General features: G+C 38.2%; 1 protein-coding gene across 1 annotated transcript in view; it reads right to left on the reverse strand.

Annotated features, from left to right (window-relative positions):
- Positions 1-7,563: 7,563 nt before the first annotated feature.
- LOC306874040 (very-long-chain 3-oxoacyl-CoA reductase-B) overlaps positions 7,564-21,766 on the reverse strand; it is a 43,263-nt gene continuing 29,060 nt past the window's right edge. Inside the window, exons 2-11 of the mRNA XM_079423755.1 lie at positions 19,946-19,992; positions 19,437-19,512; positions 16,146-16,253; positions 15,964-16,028; positions 15,790-15,834; positions 10,528-10,562; positions 9,462-9,543; positions 9,136-9,201; positions 8,796-8,945; positions 7,564-8,091 (exon numbers count right to left, since the gene is read on the reverse strand). Of these exons, the coding sequence (XP_079279881.1) occupies positions 7,984-8,091; positions 8,796-8,945; positions 9,136-9,201; positions 9,462-9,543; positions 10,528-10,562; positions 15,790-15,834; positions 15,964-16,028; positions 16,146-16,253; positions 19,437-19,512; positions 19,946-19,992 (782 nt within the window). The 3' untranslated portion in view covers positions 7,564-7,983. The remainder of the gene's footprint in view (positions 8,092-8,795; positions 8,946-9,135; positions 9,202-9,461; positions 9,544-10,527; positions 10,563-15,789; positions 15,835-15,963; positions 16,029-16,145; positions 16,254-19,436; positions 19,513-19,945; positions 19,993-21,766) is intronic.

Here is a 21,766-nt window from a genome sequence, read left to right on the forward strand (position 1 = left end):
GTTGTTGTTAATAAGAATCCATTGTGATGGGCTATAATTTGAAGCGATAGAAACAAATATCTGAATAGCCCCATTCCTAATTTCCTGGTTGGTTCTTATCAAAACCTCTCTTATCAGTCTTTCCCTGTACTGACATTATCATATATCCCTTTGTCTACAGCTGTAAAATGAAAAATAAAAAATATTCTGGCACAAAATGCATTTTCCTTATGTAAAAAATTAAATGCATAACCATGATATTGATTTAGCAACATGACTAACAGTCCACAGATTCTTTTTTTTTTCCAAGGCCTGACTTACAATTATTTCTTGTGTAACGATTAAATTGTTTTACTGTTACTTCACATTTAGCACTAAACTAATCTGCAGTGTAACATGTAGACTAAAAGTCATTAAATCTGTACATATTCTATTTAAAAAAATAGCCCTCCACTCTGATATGAAGAGAGACCTGAATACACCAGTAAGGGGTAAGTATATTACTTTTGCTGGTTATATAGTGTGAAACGTGATTAAAAAAAAGTGATATAGAAAGAGCTTTTTATATTGGAAATTGTCTACTGGTCTTTTTATTGCACAAAGGGGATTGTGGCTCGGAGAAAGAATATTCTCTAGAGTAAGGAACATTAATTAACTTTACTAAGTCAACCTTTAATGTACAAATCAGCGTAGAAATACTATCCTCACCACTATTTTGCTTCTTTTTCATGTGGTAGGGGCATTCTTCTCAGTCAAGTAGACATTAATTCCTTTCAATCTTCACACTCAATTTATTCTCAAATGTCCCTGCTGATATGCTTGGTCATCTAAATTAGTGGCGGTGAATTATACGGTAACGAAAGAATTGAAGAAAGAAAAAACTTAATCATACACCATAGCTTCGTGTGGGGAGTCTTGTATTATGAAATATGTTCCTTCTTCCCTGAGGATATAAGCGGTCAATGGAGGAATGGAAACCAATGAAATGAACCATAAATAGCAAAGAGCTCAAATAATTAGGTCTTTTAGTTACGCTTTGGGTATTTTGTTAAAGGCTATTTTCTATGCCAGCATCCTTTACAAAAAGAAGGGTGGAATTCATGAATAACTTGCAGAAGTACAAAACTGTCCAATTTATAGCAAGTTTGTATTTTCTCAGCAGCCATATCCCTTGAATGGACCTGATATACTGTTCATTTGCTTTAGCTCTTCATTCCACATACTGAGAGATCAGGTGTTTTTGAATATATGAGTCCAGTCAATAATGCTGCTGTGATTAGAGAACATTAATTGCACCGTTTATCAATACTGTTTATCAGCATGCAAATGTTTTAGCATTAATTCCAGTGGGCGGGCAAGTGAATGATGAGACTGGCATTCGAGGAGAAAAAAACTGAACCATTATGATGAACAAATTAACCTCTCCAACCACCCCCAAAAGACGCATGCCTTGAATCTAAACCATCTATCAAAATTACATGCAAATTAGGCACCAGGAGGCCATATGGGACTTTACACTTAGGTCAAAGAGCTGGCACTGGTGTCACCGTCATTAAAGTCTATCAAAGCGCCCTTTTACAGACAGACAGACTGGGGCTGCTGATTTCAGCGGCTGATGTTTGGGGTTCACCATATTACAGTGACTGTATTTCCATTTCGAAGGGCTCGGAGCAGTCAGAGAAGTACAGTGACGGACCCTGTGCACAGATAAGGTCTGCAAGCTGCTGTCATATATTTCAGGGAGACAGTCAAGCTCTGCTGATGCTGAATGTCTACAAAAATATCTTTGTATGTTTGAGGACTTGAGGAGGTGTGAGACAGGAATTATGATGTGACAACAGAGACCCCTAATGGAGGAAAGAAATCCTTCACCCCTCAGCAGCATTGAGTTCTAAAAAATAAAAAATAAAATAATAATTAGTCTTGATTAACTATTGCCATGATTTATTTGTCCTGGAAAACAAAGATACAGTATCAGATATATGAAAACATTTGCAGGTCTTGACCAATATGTATGTATATTTGTTTGTGTGTGTACCTGTTTTTATATACCGGTGGGGACTTAAACCTGAATACACACAGACTCATGGGGACTTGTGTCACGGTGGGGACCTAAATTGAGGTCCCCACGGGTACAAAAGCTTATAAATCACACAGAATTAGGTTTTTTGAAAATCTAAAAATGCACAAAGTCTCCTGTGAGGGCTAAGTTTAGGTGTAGGGTTGGTGTAGGGCAATAGAATATACGGTCTGTACGGTACAAAAACCATTACGCCTATGGAGACTCCCCACAAGGATAGTGAAACACACACGTACGTGTGTGTGTGTGTGTGTGTGTGTGTGTGTGTGTGTATAACATGCACACACATGCACTGAGATACTCAACATCATAAGAACTAATGGCACATTTCTGAACACTTTCAAAAATGCATTTGTTTACAAAAGCCGTACAAAAACTAAAACAAAATAAAAGATTGACAGATCGACAGATAGAGGGACAGACAGACGGATGGATGGATAACATTGTTCAACAACAAACCTGAGGAATAATGTTGATGAATATTGTTTGTTGAATCATTTTTTGCAAAAACAAATAAATAAATTCCCACCATTGTTGCACAGAATTTATTTTGTTGACCCTCTGTGAATACTTGTCCCAGTAATGCCAACCATTAAATATCTTATATTTAACTCTGTGTATACTACTACTTTTTAGATGACTTACAGAACAGTTTAACTAAAAGGAAGGACTGTCTCACTGGAATAAAACTAGGATCCCTTTGCTCAAGAGCACAACTGTAATAGTTCTCTCTATATTTACAAGCTTTGGGTTACCAAAAGATCGAGAGGCTTGAATTATGATTTGAACGTCCTGGTCTTTAACCATGCAGTTGTGCTTCACCATAAGCCAAACTCTATTCATCAAAGGCAGGTGTGTCCAACTCGGTCCTCGAGGGCCACTGTCCTGAAGAGTTTAGCCCCAGCCATCTTCAAAACACCTGCCGGGAAGCTTCTAGTATGCTTAGTTAGACGTTAGTTAGAGTAGCTGGTCCAGGTGTGTTTAATTGGGGTTGGAGCTAAACTCAGCAGGACAAGGACTCTCCAGGACTGAGTTTGGACATCCCCAATCAAAGGCATCATGAAGAGAGCCTCCTGGCCCTGATAAAGTGTATTGATATCAGAACTTCAATTCATGCCAATTCCAGAATTAATTCGAGTGAAACTAAGGAAAGAAAACACAATGATTTCTAATTATTCTGTCAATATAACCTTGTGAGCCTTTAAATAAACATTAACACATCAATTATTATACAAAATTTGCTACACATTGCCAGGACAGAACAGGGAGAATGAGATTATAAAACTTCTGATGGAAAGCTAAATTGTCTAGCGCTTTAAAATCAACATGAAGCTGTGTCTACAATCAGTTTTCTTCAGTAATGTAACAAAAAAAAACTAAAAAAAAAGTGAAACGGTAGTAAGCATTACCAGAATGGATCCAGGCTGAGTGGAGGGAAAGAGTTGAAAAGCAAGAGACATTTATGACTTCAACTAAAAACAATGTTTCAGAAGGGGAGCAAGTTATTACATTTGGTAAAAGGATTATTTTGTTTTTGTTTGTTTGTGTTTTTTTAAACTAGACTGCCACCTAACCATCAGATAGCATGGTGGAAAATCAAAGTAGTTTGAGCCTATTTTTGAAACTGACAGCATTTGTATGGAACAGGATTTTGTATGAAAGAGAGCAACTTGGGCATTCTGCTAAATTACTTATTTTGTTTTTGTAGAAGTGTTTGCAACATTTGGAGGCAAGCTAGTCCATTAAAGCCTGTAAATGGGGACAGAACATACAGCAAATTACTTCTGACTGCTAAAAACTGAAAATTGGAAGAAGTCTACACTCAGTGTTCTGATCCCAAGAGGAGATTAAATTAAGATATGCTTGGTAAAGCCTGCCAAGAAGTCCTTATTTCCAACCATTTGAGAATCTGTAAAAAATGCAGTACACAAACATCATCCAACTAACTTAGAAAAACAAAAATCATACTTGAACAGTGTGAGAAGCTGCTACATACATACCTCAAAAACTGATGGTCACATTACATTAATTTCTGTTTTTAAGAATATCACAGAAAAGGACATTTCTAGGACTCCAAGAACACTGTATATCACCAGGTAACATTGAAAGTGAACCGAAAATGAAAATTGTCATCACCCTTTAGTTCCAAACAAGTTTGCTTTTCCTCCTTCTGTGGAACATTAAAAAAAATACATTTTAAAGAATGTTGGTAACCAAACAATTTGACCTCCACTGTATGGACAAAAAGCAAAGACAATTCTCAAATTACCGTCTTTTATGTTCCACAGAAGTCATGCAGGTTTGGAATGACATGAGGGTGAGTAAATGACAGAATTTTCACTTTGGGTGAACTCGTTAAAGACAAACTTCATCAGTTTGCATAAATCTGGATTACTCTAAAGAATCAAGGACTCTGTCACTGTATCTACATTTCATATTCAAAACTTTATTGCGCAGATCATATAAAGACAAAAAAGAAAGCAATTATTTTCATATGCATCTGTGAGAAAACAGTCTCGAGAGAGATTTTGCCTTTGACAAAACCATAACAGTGCTAATGTGTGGCCCAGTAACTCCACAGCTTTTCTAAGCCAGATGGACAGGCATGCAACACATTTCCAGTTAACGTTAAATTCAACATGCTACACATTAGCCATTTACTAGTGCAGAGAAAAATCAGAACAGAAATGTACTGTACAGTACTACTCAACCAGCAAATTACCCATCTTTGGTAGATATAAACAGTTTAGGTCAGTCAGTTTGGCTTCATTGTGAAGCATCTACCCTGACTGTTCCCTTATAATAATAATCTCCATTCAACACTGAATCTCAGTCTCTCAGTCCATTCAGGTTCAAGGTGAGGTCCAAACCGGCCTGCAGTCTCCTAGATTTACTGACGTCCTTGCGTGCATCTGCGCAGACTCTCAAGCGACTGCAAGAAGGTGCGCCGTGCTTGGTCTTCCTCCACTGTGAGCTGTCCTTCCTCATCCACCTCCTCAGCAATCTTGTCGCAGCTGAACTGCTTCTTCCACTGCAGGACGGAGCGGGCCCTGTCGCAGTCTTGGGTCCTGGACAAGCCCACCATCTGGGGGAATTCCTCCATAGCCAAGGACATTCGGTGAACGGCCAAGGCATTCAAGTGGCCCATCTCCATTGCATGTGTGGACATCCTGGAAGTTTGGATGAATGAGGAAGGTTTCTTTCAAATTTCTCTTGTAGATGTAGTTCTTGCAAGTTGAGTCAATCTTCCAATGCCACACTTTTAAAGCAGCAAGCCAGAGTGCTGGTAGAAGTAGGTGAAGAAACTGGAGAGAAGCTCTTCAGTCGGTTTGCTGCTCCTGTTCTGTATCCGCCTCAAGTGTTTGTAACCCAGAGCTGCTGTGAGGCTTTATATAGGCCTTCTCTTCCCACACACTCCTCACGGCTCCTCCTCCATCACAGGACTGTCATGCTTCCGACTTCCATTCCTATCCTCCGGAATCACCCCCCACTACTGCTTGGAACAAACACGCATGCGGTGTGCAACAGGGAGGGGCTGAGGGACAGCACTCGAGGATTTGGCACTCAGACACAAAATGAGAGAGATCATGCACATCTATCTGAGGAGATGGACATGACACCCGGCAGATGGCCTTTTAAATGCCGCTACAAAGCTACAAAATTCACTTGTATCAAGGCCCAAAGAATACGATTTTGGTAGCATTTAAATGCAAAGGGCATGTACATGGGTTGGTTGGACACAGATGGTTCTTGCCTGCAGGGGAGAAATAGAGGCATGGGGGAAAGTCTGGTGTGAAATCTAGTGAGCTCAGGACTCAGGAATGCTGTCTTGATTGATCGTAACTAAGACAGCCCAAGCAGACAAACCCAGATGGGATGAAAACAGACTGCTTATCAGATTGGAAATCTTAGATTTTGAACTCAACTTAAACAAAAAAAAAAAAAAAAAAAAAAAAAAAAAAAAAAAAGGATTTAGAAAAATGAAAGAAAAAAACAATTTAGAGATGAAATGGAGAGAGTCTAAACTACAGGTCACTAATCAAATAGGTATACACTATTGTTCAAAAATTTGGGGTCAGTAAGGATTAGGTAAGAAATAAATACTTTTACTCAAGGATACATTCAATTGATCAAAAGTGAGAGTAACAGCATTTACATTGTTTAAAGGAAATTATATTTCCAATAAATGATGACTTTCTATTCATCATAGAATCCTAAAAAAATAAAGCTTTCATAAAAATATTAAGCAGCTTAGCGGTCTTCAATATCGATAATATTAAGAAATGTTTCTTGATCCCCAAAATCAGCATATTACAATGATTTGTGAAGGTTCATGTGACACTGAAGATTGGGGTAATGGCTGCTGAAAATTCAGCTTGGCCATCACAGGAATAAATTACATTTTAAAATATACAGAAAACAGTATGTTTAAATAGAAATAATATTACACAATATACTGTATTTTTATCAAACAAATGCAGCCTAGAGGAGCATAATACTCATTTAAATCTTAGCCAAAAAATATATATAAAAACAATTACTGACCCCACACAAACTTTTGAACAGTATTTTAAATGTGGCAATGATTGTGCAACTCTTTATACATAAATTAAGATATCCTTGCTTCCACTGAAGCACATAATTATGTTTTTATGATTCAGAAACCATGCTACTTCAGAACATGATTATTCTTCTATTAATGGTTTTCATCTATTAGGGAATTAAGCCATGCCAAAATCATGACAACATAGTCTTACTGAATAATGTCTAAACCTTCACAGTCCATCTTTAGCATTTTACCACAAACACGTGTGCAATAAAATAATATAATATAATATATATATTAAGGTCAATTAACAGCTCCCTATTTGTGCACTAAAAATGAATCAAACATAAGAGTTAGAAGCATTATTAGAAAGATGATTTTATTTGCAGAATCAATTCACAAGCAGGCATACTGAATGCATTAAATCTGCTATTGCAGACTTTAGAAATTTGTCTTGTAAACGTTATTCATGACTGTTTCATTCATAATGAATTCAGGAATTCTAATAACTGTTTTGGAGGAAATACTGCATTGTCATAGACCAGACAATAACGGAACAACAGCCTTAGCTTTCAAATAAACTGTTGTAAGAATTGAAATTTGCTTACTGTCACCAGCAGCACAAAGTAAACCATACAGGACGTACACAAACGTTCCACTTTAGTGCAATGCAAATCACATCTCCTTTCAAAAAGATGCTCTAAAGATAGAATGCATAGTGCCATCTGTGATGGGCACAAATAGTTCATGTAGTGCATTTAGCATTTAGTAAACAACTTCTGAGTCAGATGGAAAAAAAGCAAATATGGACCAAGAATTATAAGTGCACCATTTTGTAGATGCTGCAGATGCAATTTTTAAATGATTGCAGGCAACCTGCCTAATTTCAGTCATATCACTTGTAAATCTTTTGATTATGTTAATGGACGTGTTGTTACACAAATAGACATTGCATTCAGGTTGAGAATTTTTTTTCATTATTCATCAGATCACTATTCCCAGAGAACTACTAATTTACTCTCATTAAACATTAAAGAAAACCAAACAAACTGTACTGATCAATGCTGTTAGTGACTGTTAGGATACAAAAGAACTTCAGGTATTCTGGGGCTGTCTTACCCAGCTAATAAGAATTGTGTTGGTCAGCAAAGGCCGTTCAAGCGAATCATGTTTTGGTTAGCTATGACTCAAACCACTCTAATGTCTGGAAATTACATTGCTTGTTTTGTACCATCTCAGAAGCAGTTGGGTGGGATTGCTCTTGGCCCCTGACAGCAAAACGGCAGAGAGATTGGTGTTTTGTTTTTGTTTTTTTGGTTGGTCCCTCTTCGTTTAATCACATCATCCCTTCATCCCTCTGTCTGTCCTTTTTCTGACTCTAACCTTGCTTCTGTTTCTTCAGATAGCGTGCACGCTGGGACAAACCCATGCTCATTACATATTTGTTGAGCAGTTTCGCAGGAAGCAGAGCAGTAGTCACCCAACCCTGCAGCAGTGACATAATGACAGACTTGTTAGATTGTCAAAATACAGGATAAGAAAATAATCCACTTTAGTACTATAGTTTATATCATTTACAAGCCATCTTTCAAAATTGTCCTTTTAAGTATAGTTTGTAGGATGTACACTACTGTTCGAAAGTTTGGAGTCAGAGCATTTCTTCTTTCTTTTCCTTTTTTTTTTTTAAAGAATTGAAATGAATACCCTTATTCAGCGGTCAATCATTAAATTGATCAAAAGTGACAGCAAAGACATTTATAATGTTACAAAAGGTTAATATTTTAAATAAACGACAAATAAATGCTGTTCTTTTGGACTTTCTATATATCAAAAAATACTGAAAAAAATATATACTGACATTTTTACAAAAATCTTGAGCAGCAAATCAGCATATTAGAATAATTTCTGTAGGATCATGTGACACTGAAGTAATGGCTGGAGTATAATTCAGCTTTCCCATCACAGGAATAAACTACTGTGTATAATATAGGTATAATATAATATTTAATATAAATAAAATATTTGTATATTTTGCAATTTCACTGTTTTTAACTGTATTTTTGATTAAATAAAAGCAGTCTTGCTAAGCATAAGTGAAATCTTTCTGACCCCAAACTTTTGAACGGTACTATGACGAATTCACTGTAAACCGGAACACTTAAAGATGAATGTATTTAAAGAGGGTCTCACCATGACGGCATGAGGAAAGTAACCATTTGACTGAGTCTGCAGGCCTACAGTGCTCAGCTGGGCTTTAACGTAGCGTTCCGGAGTGGGAATGTCAAGAGTGGCCCTCCTGATCTTGCTCAGTTTTGTCGTCACATAAAACGGCAGCACACTCTTCAAGGCAATACACAAGACACTTTATCAGTATAAACATTTGAAATAGAATATAGAAAAAAACCATTAACGCTATCTCTCTCAAATGGCATTACACTTAAAATCATCTCAGCATATTGAAATGACAACAAAACGCTGATGTCTGAATTCATGGTTGACTTTAAACTACTGTTAATAAATTGTCACTGACCTGTATAATAATCCCTTTGCTTTTGTATTCAGCCTCAAGTCCACGGGAGAAGAAGTCCACAAAGGCCTGGAGGTATGAGAATAATCATGTAATGTGTGTTATTTAGCATTATGAAAGTTAAAAAAAATAAAAAAAATAACCAAGAGCATTAAGCTGCAGTAGCGTTCTAACATCAACAACTAATTTGCTCAAAATAGTGCTGCTAAACACTTTCAATACAGCAATGTCCTCTGAGAACCTTAGCAACAAAAGACAAGACAGACCTTTCTCACAAAGATATCGAAAAACTGATCAATGGTAGAGAGAATAAAAGAAAGACGACTTGCCTTTGAGGAGGAATAGAGGGTGAGAAGAGGAACTGGGTACATGCCACTCGCTGAAGCAACATTCAAGATCACTCCTTTAGACCTGGAAAAAGTCGTGTTGTTTCACCCATTAATGTTCAAACTGTCGCAGAACAGCACATAAGCATGATTTACACAGACAACAGTGCTTAAAATGTATCATGTATTCGTTCCATTTTCACTTGACTCTTTTGACAGCACAGAATTATCCCTTCTAACACACTGGTACCTGCTAATGGATTCTTGCATCCCTGTTGCTATGGCAACCAGTGCCCATGCCAGTTGTGTGCCACTAGTGCACACCAGACTCTAGGGCTCTAGATGGGAGGAGCTACAAATACTTTTAGCATGATTTTTATTCTCCAAACTAAAGGAAGACCTTAACTAAATACATTGGTTGGGAAAATTTCCATTAAATCTGCGATTAAATTCAGCTTGACACATTCAGCCTGTGCCATAAGGGATAGTTCACCTGAAATTAAAATTTTATCAGCACTTACTGACCCTCATGTTGTTCCAAACATGTATGAATTTCTGTTGAACAAAAAATGAGATATTTTGAAGAATGTGGATAACCAAATAATTGCTGGTCCCCAATGACTTCCATAGCATGGAAAAAAAATAAATGTTATGGAAGTCAATGGGGATCAGAAATGTCTGGTTACCCACATTCTTCGAAATATCTACTTTTGTATTCAGCAAAATAAATAATTTGGGGGAGGTGAACTATCCCTTTAACAGCTTATTATCAACATGCAATATTTATAATTGCCAGTCTGACAGATCAAAATGTGAAAGCGGAACATTTGTTCATGATTACTGGACTGAAGTGTGCAAGAAGTAAAGGCCAAAACCACTGCGTAAGCATGTGATGACCAAACTGTACAAAAATAACCACAAAAAAATGTGCATGACACACACTCCTGTAGGACAGGGCCTTCTAGTAGTTAGTCATAATGCTACAAGTATAAGAATAATTCCTTCTGCTTAACCAAACACTACTTTGAACATCAACAAAAAATCATGGTTTGGTGATTTCTGAGCTTACCTCTCTACCATCCTGGGCAGTATCAGTCGTGTCAACTGCAATAGAACAGGGATAGAGCATTTGAATCAGATTAAAATCTATTGCACAATAAATTAAAATCAGAATTAGCTTTATTGCCAGGTATGTTTGCACATACGAGGAATTTGTTTTAGAGAAAATAAAATAATAATAATAATGTACAAATATACAAAATGGACAATATGCAAAATAGACAATTCAGTATGTACAGGTATGTTTGGTGCAAATTTGAAATGTAATAAGTATGCGTTAAATAAAAAATAAAAAGTATGATAGTGTTGTGTTTCTCATGCTGTTAAGAGTTCAAATGTTGAACTTCCTTCGCCAGCTGAGGAAGTTCAACCTGCCACAGGAGCTGCTGAAAAAGTTCTACTCTGCCATCATTGAATCCGTCCTCTGCACTTCATTAACTGTCTGGTGGGCCTTTTTCACAATAGAGTCAATGTGATTGTCCCACTTCAGGTCCTGAGAAATGGTGCTGCCCAGGAACCTGAATGACTCCACTGTTGTTACAGTGCTGTTCATGATGGTGAGTGGGGGGAGTGCAGAGGGGTTTCTCCTGAAGTCCACGATCATCTCCACAGTTTTGAGCGTGTTGAGCTCCAGGTTGTTAAGACTGCACCAGATAGCCAGCTCCTTAACCTCATGTCTGTAAGCAGACTCGTCACCGTCCTGGATGAGGCCGATCAGTGGGTTGTCATCTGCAAACTTCAGGAGCTTGACAGAGAGGTCTTTAGATGTGCAGTCGTTGGTGTAGAGGGAGAAGAGCAGTGGGGAGAGAACACAGCCCTGAGGAGCTCCTGTGCTGATCGTACGGGTGCTGGATGTGTATTTTCCCAGCCTCACTAGCTGCTGCCTGTCTGTCAGGAAGCTGGTGATCCACTGACAGACAGAGGTGGGGATGGAGAGCTGAGTTAGTTTGGGCAGGAGGAGGTCTGGAATGATAGTGTTAAAGGCCGAGCTGAAGTCCACAAACAGGATCCTCACATAAGTCCCTGGTCTGTCCAGGTGTTGCAGTATGTAATGCAGTCCCATATTGACAGCATCATCCACAGACCTGTTTGCTTTGTAGGCAAACTGCAGGGGGTCCAGTAAGGGTCCAGTGATGTCCTTCAGATAAGGCAAAACCAGTTTTTCAAATGACTTTATGACCACAGATATTAGAGCCACAGGTCTGTAGTCATTAAGTCCTGTTATCTTTGGTTTCTTTGGGACGGGGATGATGGTGGAGCGTTTGAAGCATGAGGGGACTTCACACAGCTCCAGTGATCTGTTGAAGATCTGTGTGAAGATGGGGGTCAGCTGGTGAGCACAGGATTTCAGACAGGCTGGTGTCACACCGTCTGGGCCTGGTGCCTTCCTTCTGTTGTTCTTTTTGAAGACCTGGCGTACGTCATCTTCTCTTAACTGCAGTTCAGGTGTGGGGGAGAGGGGGGTTGCAGGAGGTGTGAATGGCGTTTAAAACCTGCAGTAGAACTCATTCAGATCGTCTGCCAGTTGTTGATTCTCCACAGTGCTGGGGGATGGTGTCTTGTAATTGATGTCTTTCAGACCTTTCCACACTGAAGCCGTGTCACTGGAAGAGAATTGGATCCTTAGCTTATCAGAATAATTCCTCTTTGCCACTCTGATCTCCTTTTCCAGTGTGTATTTGGCCTGTTTATACAAGACTCTGCCCCCATTCCTGCAAGCATCTTCTTTGGCCTGAAGGAGCTGTCTGAGTTTAGCAGTGAACCATGGTTTGTCGTTGTTATAATTTAGATGAGTCCTGGTAGGAATGCACATATCCTCACAGAAACTGATATAAGATGTTACAGTCTCTGTGAGCTCGCTCGGTTTCATTAGTCCATCTCTTTACAGTCCTTAATAAAGGTTTAACTGATTTAAGTTTCTGCCTGTAGGTCAGAATAAGATGAACCAAACAATGATCAGAGAGTCCTAAAGCTGCCCGTGGGACAGATTGATATGCGTCCTTTATTGCTGGGTAACAGTGATCCAGTATATTACTGTCTCTGGTGGGACATGTAACATGCTGTCTGTATTTTGGCAGTTCACGGGAGAGATTTGCTTTATTAAAGTCCCCTAGAATGATTAAAACGGAGTCCGGGTGTTGTTGTTCTGTGGCTGTGATCTGATCAGCGAGTTTCTGTAAAGCTGAGCTCACTTGCGGTGAAATGTAGACACTCACGAGAATGAACGAGTAGAACTCCCGCGGCGAGTAGAAATTTTACAGTTGATGAAAAGCGTTTCTAGATCTGAACAGCACATCTTTAACACTGTTACATCTGTACACCATCTTTCATTAATGTAGAAGCAAGTCCCGCCACCGCGCGATTTCCCTGTTGATTCTGCGTCGCGATCTGCTCTGATCAGCTGAAAGCTCGGCAGATGAAGTGCGCTGTCTGGGATGGCGTCATTCAGCCAGGTTTCCGTGAAACACAGAGCAGCAGAGTTTGAAAAGTCCTTGTTTAACTGGGAAAGCAGAAGGAGCTCGTCCGTTTTGTTGGGTAGAGAGCGGAGATTAGCCAGATGGATGCTAGGCAACGGAATTCAAAATCCATGCTGTCTGAGCTTCACGAGCGCGCCGGCTCGCTTCCCCTGTCTGCGCGTCCTGAAGTGTCTAAACAGCGCCACAGCTCCGCCGACTACTATGCTCAGCAAAACATAGATTGTGGTGTGTTCTTCCGAATGTTCAGCAGTTCTTCCCTGGTGAAACTGATCGTGTTTGACAAACAAAAAACAGGAAAAACTAACAAAAACACAAACAACTGGAGAGCCAAGCACAATGGCTGCCATGTGCGGCACCATCTTGTCAGCATAAGCATTGTGTAGAATTTAGGCCTGTCGATAACACACTAAAGGGGTCATATGACGTTGCTAAAAAGAACATTATTTTGTTATTTTATTAAATCTGATCAACTCCAGCAATCTTTACAGTAATATTTCACATATGCATAAATGCACACTATAAACTATCCCATGTCTATGAATGGACATGTATTTTTGCAAACCACACGCATTGTATTGCACTAACAGAATAATACATTTTGGATCCTGAAGGTGGCAGCATAGACTGGCTGTATAATATAGAACTGAAGAGGCAGTGAGCTACACTCAACTTTCCTGAGCATTATATAGGAAGTGAAGTATACTTTTTTTCATGAATGAGTCAAATTTGTTAATCACATTATGAGGAATAATTTTTTCCTTGATAAAGTTCACTGTAATATGAAAACACTCTTACAATCAGAATGCAAAAAGGAATTCTGCAAATTTCTAATAGCAAATCAGTGAATGAATTAACACATACACATAAAAACGCCAAGAGCACTTATTTTGTGTTCAGAAATTTGGCCTGTCAAGACACAGTAAGGTAATATAGAAGCAGGACATACAATATTTCTGTTAGTAAAATGTAGGCAAAGAGGGCATCTTAAAACCATGTCAGCAAAAAAAATGAACAAAAAGTAAATTATAATTTTGTAACAAATTATAAAAACTATGCAATGACTGTTTTTGTCATTTATACTAGAGATGAACAGATGTATCGGCCAATAATTAGTAACAACCGCAAAATCCAATCAATACCGATATCAGTAAATGATAAAGGCCAATAATATTCTGTCAATCAAAAGTGGGCAGAAAAACATGTCAGAATTCAACTTGTGTGTGCAGAAAATGTTGTGTGTAGAATTTAGGCCTGTCGATAAAACATTAAAGGGGTCATATGACGTTGTTAAAAAGAACATTATTTTGTTTCTTTGGTGTAATGCAATGTGTTTATGCGGTTTAAGGTTCAAAAAACACATTATTTTGCACATACTGTACATTATTGTTGCTCCTATATGCCCCGCCTTTCTGAAACACGCCGATTTTTACAAAGCTCATCGTTCTGAGAAGCGAGGCAAGCTCTGATTGGCCAGCTATCCAGTGCGTTGCGATTGGCCGAATACCTCAAGCGTGAGACGGAAATGTTGCGCCCCTTACCATGTTGTGATGCCGTGTCCCAGCGCGATGAGACCAAAACAATAAAACCCACTATAAATGAGGCATTTGTTGCATCCAGTGGGGACATAATTACTGATTATAATGACTTATACTGTCTTTTTAAACATTACCATGTCTGCATTTGTGATCAGAGAAACAACAAACGCTACTCTACACTGCTCAAAACTCGCGTTTGAAATAAGAAAACGTACTTAAAGGCTGTGAGTCAGAAGCACCAGACGGTGCTTGCAAAGTTGTAATTGCCCCACTTTATAGAAACAGCCTTTGAGCATAGCTGGCAGGCTACTCCCAGGTTCAGGAAACATTCCTCCGTAAAATGCGCTGCACACACTCTAATATTTGGGTTGAACTGTTCTGGAACAGTGTTGTAAATACAACTTTTGGAAGCCCAAACACCGTACTTTCGCTTTCACAACGAAACACAGCGTCTCCACGACATGGCGCCGGCGGCAGCAACAATACTGCAGCGAGAATAATCGTTCTGCCTTTTTTCTTTGCGTGTACATTTGGGCAGTGTTATGCAAATCTTCCCACACTGTGACGTAGACATGTGGGGGCGTGTTTGAATGAGCCGTTTTAGGGGGCGTGGCAGAGTCTTAACTTTTATAAAGAATACCTCTTTAGTTTTGAGACTTTAGTCTTTGCAACTTCAGGGATCATATCTATGCACAAACAGCTTGTAACACTCCAAAGAGAAAGGAAAACTTGAAATCGCATATGACCCCTTTAACACAATCTCACTTTAAAAATATTGTGCAGTTAATGGAGTCAATTTGAACCTATGAATCACCAGTAGTTCAAGGCAGGGTTGCCAGGTCCACTAACCCTTTATCAAACATTATTTGCAATTCGAATCCCATCCAGTAATTGCAGCTTTGTTACTTTTGATTTTTTTTTTTTTACTTGGCTCTCAAATTCCGTCCATTTTATCAACAAATGAAAACAAATGCTGTTTTGACACTCTTAACTGTGACAGGCTGAAGCACTGACATTGTAGGACATTAAAATAAGCATCTCTAATATTATAGCAATGTACCATGCGATTGTCCCAGTATAGTTCACAGCATTAGCTGGAAGATATTTTTAACAGTATCGGCAGATGTCATTCTGAATAATCAGCTATGGGTATTGGAGAAATGTTGTACTGTTACATCATACATAGACTTGGTTTTCAGACTCACAGTGGATGAGTAAAGGCTGTTTCTAAGACTTGAGTGAGAAGCAAATTTCTCTTACCTGACAAACTGATGTAATGTTGATGTTGATCATACTGTTGATGAACTGCAATCACAACTGTCAATACGTTACAAACCAAAACAAACAACAACGAAACAGATCACAACAGACAATTACACTTCTATTAATCAAATGGTAATTTTGCATAATGCACAAATGGCTACACAAACTCACACTGTCAATATCAGGAATGTTGAGGAAGAACTCTGGGTAGGAATAAGACACCCCAACATTGTTAACTGCAGGAGGAAGAGACATCCAAAAATTTAAAGGGCAGGTAATAAAAAAAAAAAAAAAAGACCAAATAAGTCTGTACAGTCTCCCACTATCATCTAAATTACAGATAAGTAATATACCTAAAACTCCTATTTCCAGTCCGGCCAGTCCAGACTCAATCTTAGGGTAGATGTCCACAGATCCAAAGTCAACAGAAATGGTTTTGGTCTCTACATTATACTTGCTCTCTGGAGGGGGAAAAAGGAAAAGCAGACAATTGCAAAACATTAGGAATGTTGAAAGCGAGACACTGTTTTCAATGTAAAAATTCCAATAAATGAAGATAACTATCATCAAATAACTGCAAGTATGTCACTTAAACTACAACTGCAGTCACAAGAGCATGATTCATTTCTGTAAAATGCACTAAAATGTTCTATTGTAAAAGTAGGCTACTTTAATTACAGAATATATCTGAGAATATGGACGGGAGAGAGGAGAGTGAATGAAAGAAAAGAAAGAAGTCCATTCAATACTCGCTCTGGTAGACACAGCTCTGCTTCATTGAGAGAAATGTGGCATGTATATTTGCACTCAGAAAGTCACACTAGGAAAATGGAGGTAAAAAAAAGATACCATATCCTAATAAAACTACACATAACCTGATGAGAATTTGTTATGCGGGTTTTTTTTCTTCTTTTTTGGTGTGTGTGTGTCAGTCATTATCATTTTCATTAAACAGCTCTGAAAGTGATATCAATTGGACACATTTGGGAAAATGGTACATTTTGGCACAATTTTGGCCAATACGCCATCACTGTGATGTCATTAGCATTAGTCAGAACCCACTTTACTGATTAACGGATGTCTGCAAATTTCTGTTTGACATGTAAATACAAAATAAATACTGTATGGCTGTAATTATGATTTAAAATGAAATAAAATAAAATAAGCTCCAGGTTTGATGTGGTTGCTTGTAAGACTGCACATTTTGGCCCAAAATTGTAATTGGTATTGACCTAAAGAGTCCAGAGGATTGCATTGCGGTGTTTTTTCCAGATTGAGCAAATTAGTTAAATTTTGCGTGAAAACTTGGCAAAAAGCTGGGAGGTTTTAAAAGAGTGCTAGGGCAATTATACAAATGAATATGGGAATTAATTAATTATATGAATATTCCTCTGAAGGCTCTAACAGTCAGAAAAGATTTAATGTCATTTTGCTTTCATCTTCGCTCCATGTAATACCTAATTAATGTTCTGAAGGTGCCTTCACATGCTATCGGAATTTTCGCAAATACAAGTTTCTTAGGTCGGAAATTGCACATAAGGTCTCCCTAAGGCCGTTCATGTCCAGATTCCGACAATGAAACTCATAGTTACAATAATTCCGATAGCACGTGAAGGCAGCATTATTCGCAATGCTGCTTTATCCATGAAGGTTATGGGAAACAGCTGTAATTCTGCTGTTCCATAAGCGCCACCTATTGTCAGAGAGTGGTGTTCAATTTACATTCAGCCTGTGTGCAGTTTTTGTCTGGTCAAAATAACGGACCAAATTTGCATGTCCTGCTGTAAATTTTGACCGGTTAATGAAAAACAAGCTTGGATTCTACACATTTAAACAATAGGTATCTAGAATTATTTATGGAGCAGATAAAACACAAAATCATTTATTAATCAGTTATCATTGTGACAACCCTTTTCTTTATTAAAGGCTGAAATGTGAGGTTTAACATTTCATGACACCTTTTCAAAGTTTTATTTTAACATTTCATATGTTATTAGATAATTAGACTTGAAATATTAAACTTTGTGAAAAGATTTATGTGTTAGTACTATCCGAACATTTCCAGCACATTGTAACAATACCATGATAATACTAATAACCGTGATCATTTTGGTCTCTGTAACCATGATAAGCAATTTTTAAATTTTCTTTAACGTTACATCTCTACAGTGCCCAGCTTCATATTTTACTTCATGTTCATTTCTTGAAACCCCACTAAGACATATTGTGATTTTAGTTTAATTTTACTAATCATGCAGCCCTAATAAATACTGTATAAAACACAAGTATAATATAATATACACCATACAGAAGTCCCGCCCATCTGGAGGACAATGACACGCATGTAAGAGAGGTAAGATTACGTCCATCTCTTTTGTCAAATAATTCCAGCTGCATCTGATGAAAGATGCACATGACTGTATTTGCCAGTGTTCAGTGGAGGTCACTGGGCTGATTTCTGCCAGTCGATGCTCTCTCACTCTCTCTCATCCCCGCCATGACATCTCCAGGATCCACCTCCATCTGTGAAGTCGCGCTCTGCTGCAGCAGCCAGGCAGCTCAATTGGCAGAGTGCCTGCCTTTCAACACAGAGCTAAAAATAACTCAGCTCATTAACATCCACATTCATTTAGCAGAGGGAGACACACTCTGCCTCACAAACAGGAGCAGCACTCGCTGCTCACGACTTTCTCTCTCTCACACATACACACACACGAATAGGTACCCCACAGGTCCTCTGCAGCAAACACAAACGCACATTTGCCAGCACATGGGTGCACATATGTGCGTGCATGCTCTAAATCATGTCATCCTCCTCAGATCAGGAGTCAGCCAACCAAAGGAAAAGAAAAAATGAATGGGGGGAGGGCATCTGTGATTCAGCCACTGCTGCTCCATTCATTCAACGATGCCATACTAGGACATCCTGCTTTTGCTTTGTTCTTGTGGTGCCAGTGGTATAAAGAACAACCAACAATGGATTATACGTATAAAATTGTTAATGATTCAAATATTTTTTTTTTTAATTTAATGATATTTGTTCTACAGCAACACAATGCACACACAACAACAGACTTAGGATCACATATTTTTATGTTTTCCATAGTGCATGTAATGCGGACCTTCCCTGAAAACACTCCTCCTGAATTACAAATGCTTCATTAATCCTTAGAAACAATAATTTTGTAAACTGGCCACGCTTATTCACAAACAATAAATATAAAAATATCCCCCGTGAATTATAACTGTATGAATTACGTGTACAGGAATGCTGTGGGAACTTCTGGACTCCCTTCTCAGGTTTGGGGCCAGTAATTTCCTTACACGCAAAATAGACTAACTGTCCATATGCGTAATAAAAATTGAATTAAAGTGATAATATAATAATAAATAAATAATATAAATAAATGTAGTGTCTTTATTTTCCCTAAAAGAGCACAAAATGTTCTGATGTTTCACGCATGATTAATGCATGTTTGGGAGCAGGTATATTTTTTTATATTAACTAAAATTGATAATACAAGCACTTTCATGAAAATCTGTCAGAACAACTGTATGAATGATTTACGAAAATATTAATTCTGCTTGCATTTATTAAAAGAGGTCCACACAGTTTTATTTAAAAAGTCTAAGGAGATGCCTACCGATAGCTTTGGACACTTCATCCAGCTTCTCTTGAGTACGGCTGATGAGAACGATAGCAAAACCTCGTCGAGCAAGCTGCACAGAATCAGAAACATTTCACATTATACATTATTATTCTAATTTTATTACTTTACTTTGATTATACATTAAATCGCTCAGGATCAGATCATAAGTAATCTAGCCTCCACAATCAAATCACCCCATTTCTATTCGTATTACCATCAAAATGCTCCTACTCATCCTAGTACACTATTATGGAATCAGATCTCATTTAGTATAATCATTCAAAATAGTATATAATAAAAAGCGCAATTCATAAAGGCCATGAAATGGTAGAAATGAGTAGCAGCAGGGTGGCAAATGCTTGCTGGTTTGTCGAATGTACGAGGCAAACCTTTGAGAGCGGAGTTTTCCCTGAACTCTGACTGAGACCTCTAGAATGATGACTCATAGTGATTTCTGTGAAGAGAGGGGGGAAAAAACACAAATAAAACCTAAGGAGTCTTACCTCCTCCGCATAGGCTTTTCCGATTCCATCGGTGGCCCCAGTCACAACTACAGGGAAAAAGACAAGAGTCAGCCGGATATTACTGAGGGGAGAATGTAAATTATCAAGCACACTAAACGCACATCACCTCAATGTATGTGTAAAGACACGCTGATAGGAGGTGCAATTACGCATTTTGATAAACAGTGCAAGCTATTACTTTCGTGAGAGAAGAAAGATGTCATTAAATTCGGCTATAAAAACTAACTATTTTTTCCATTTAAAAAACAGAAGAGTCCAGGGACTCTCAGACATGTTAAACCTAGGTGCCAATGAAAGCATGGAAATGACAGTTTTTGATTAGCTGTCCTGGCTTCACCTAGACAACAAGCCCTGTCACCCCCCAAATGCAGTTCACCTTTGCAAAAAATAGCTTGGAGGCAAGCAAAGAGGGAAACGGCTTCCCATTTATAGAAAGAGCAGAAAAGCATGAATTCATGCTCGGTTCCTTGTTCACCATGCATCAAGGACACGGGGCACACATCCCCACCCTTTAGCCTGGCATCTTTGGTGTCAGAGATGTCAGCACTGATTAAAGATTTACATGGGCAGCCCGCATACACCGGCTGGAGTAACACAAGAGAGTATGGCGAGGGAGGGGTGGATGACTAACAATAAGACAGCGCAAGGGAGGAGCGAATGAGGACTGATCCTGGGGGCAGTTAAAAATAGAAAGGGAAGAGTGAAAGGCAAGCGGCTAACGGAGAGTACAGTCGGGAGGGGGCGGCACACAGTTAGAGGCAAGGGAACCATTTTCCCAGTTATTTTTAAGCACATTTACAATACATTACTCCACATGAGCGGAGGAAAAAACACTGGTTGGGACGAAACGCTTCAAGCATGTACTGCTAGGTGAGGACAGAGATGGGGAAAATTTGTATGAATGCTGCTCTATGGCCAAATGCCTCCATCTCATAACACACCTGGAGCAATGTCTGCAAACACATGCTGGAAATGTGAATGAATGGGAGTCTTATTCAGAAAAACCCTGCTTGGTAAAAAGACAGCACATATTTAACGCAGCTGTATCGTATCACATCTCTACTTTACAGTTTAACTAGACATCCAGTTTAAATAAGATGCATCTGTTTACATCCTGTCTGCAGAAAGGTGCAAAAATATCTCGATTTAAGTCAAATTAAGAGCACCCTTCCACGATGGCTATTATGGGTAATGCACAATCAACAAACTACATTAACTATGTCATTGTCTTGCTTTTCAAGGCTCTAACCGGTTTAGAATTTCATAACAGCAAAATAACCTTGTCCTTTACTTATACCAAGACAAATTCATGAAGAAATGTAAATGCATTATAATGTGCTTTTTTATACATAAGAAATGTACCAATTCAAAACTAAAAATCACAATATCACACAATGATAAAAAATATAAAAATACTACAACATGCAAATGGAACATGACAAACAAACAAAATACATACTAAACTTGATCTTAAACTACACTACCACTCAAATGTTTGTGATCAGTAAGATTTTTTTTCATATTTTTGAAGGAAGTCTCAGCTAGGCTGCATTTATTTGATCAAAAATACATGAAAACAGTAATACTGTGAAATATTACACAGTACATTGAAGATGCAAAAAAATCGTAATATTGAGAAAACCGCCTTTAAATTTGTCCAAATGAAGTTCTTAATGCATATTACTAATCATAAATTAAGTTTTTATATATTTACAGTAGGAAATTTACAAAATATCTTCATGGAACATAATCTTTACTTAACGTCCTAATGATTTTTGACAAAAGAAAAATCAATAATTC

Source organism: Barbus barbus, assembly GCF_936440315.1.
Source record: "Barbus barbus genome assembly, chromosome: 1".
NCBI classification, from domain to species: domain Eukaryota; kingdom Metazoa; phylum Chordata; class Actinopteri; order Cypriniformes; family Cyprinidae; genus Barbus; species Barbus barbus.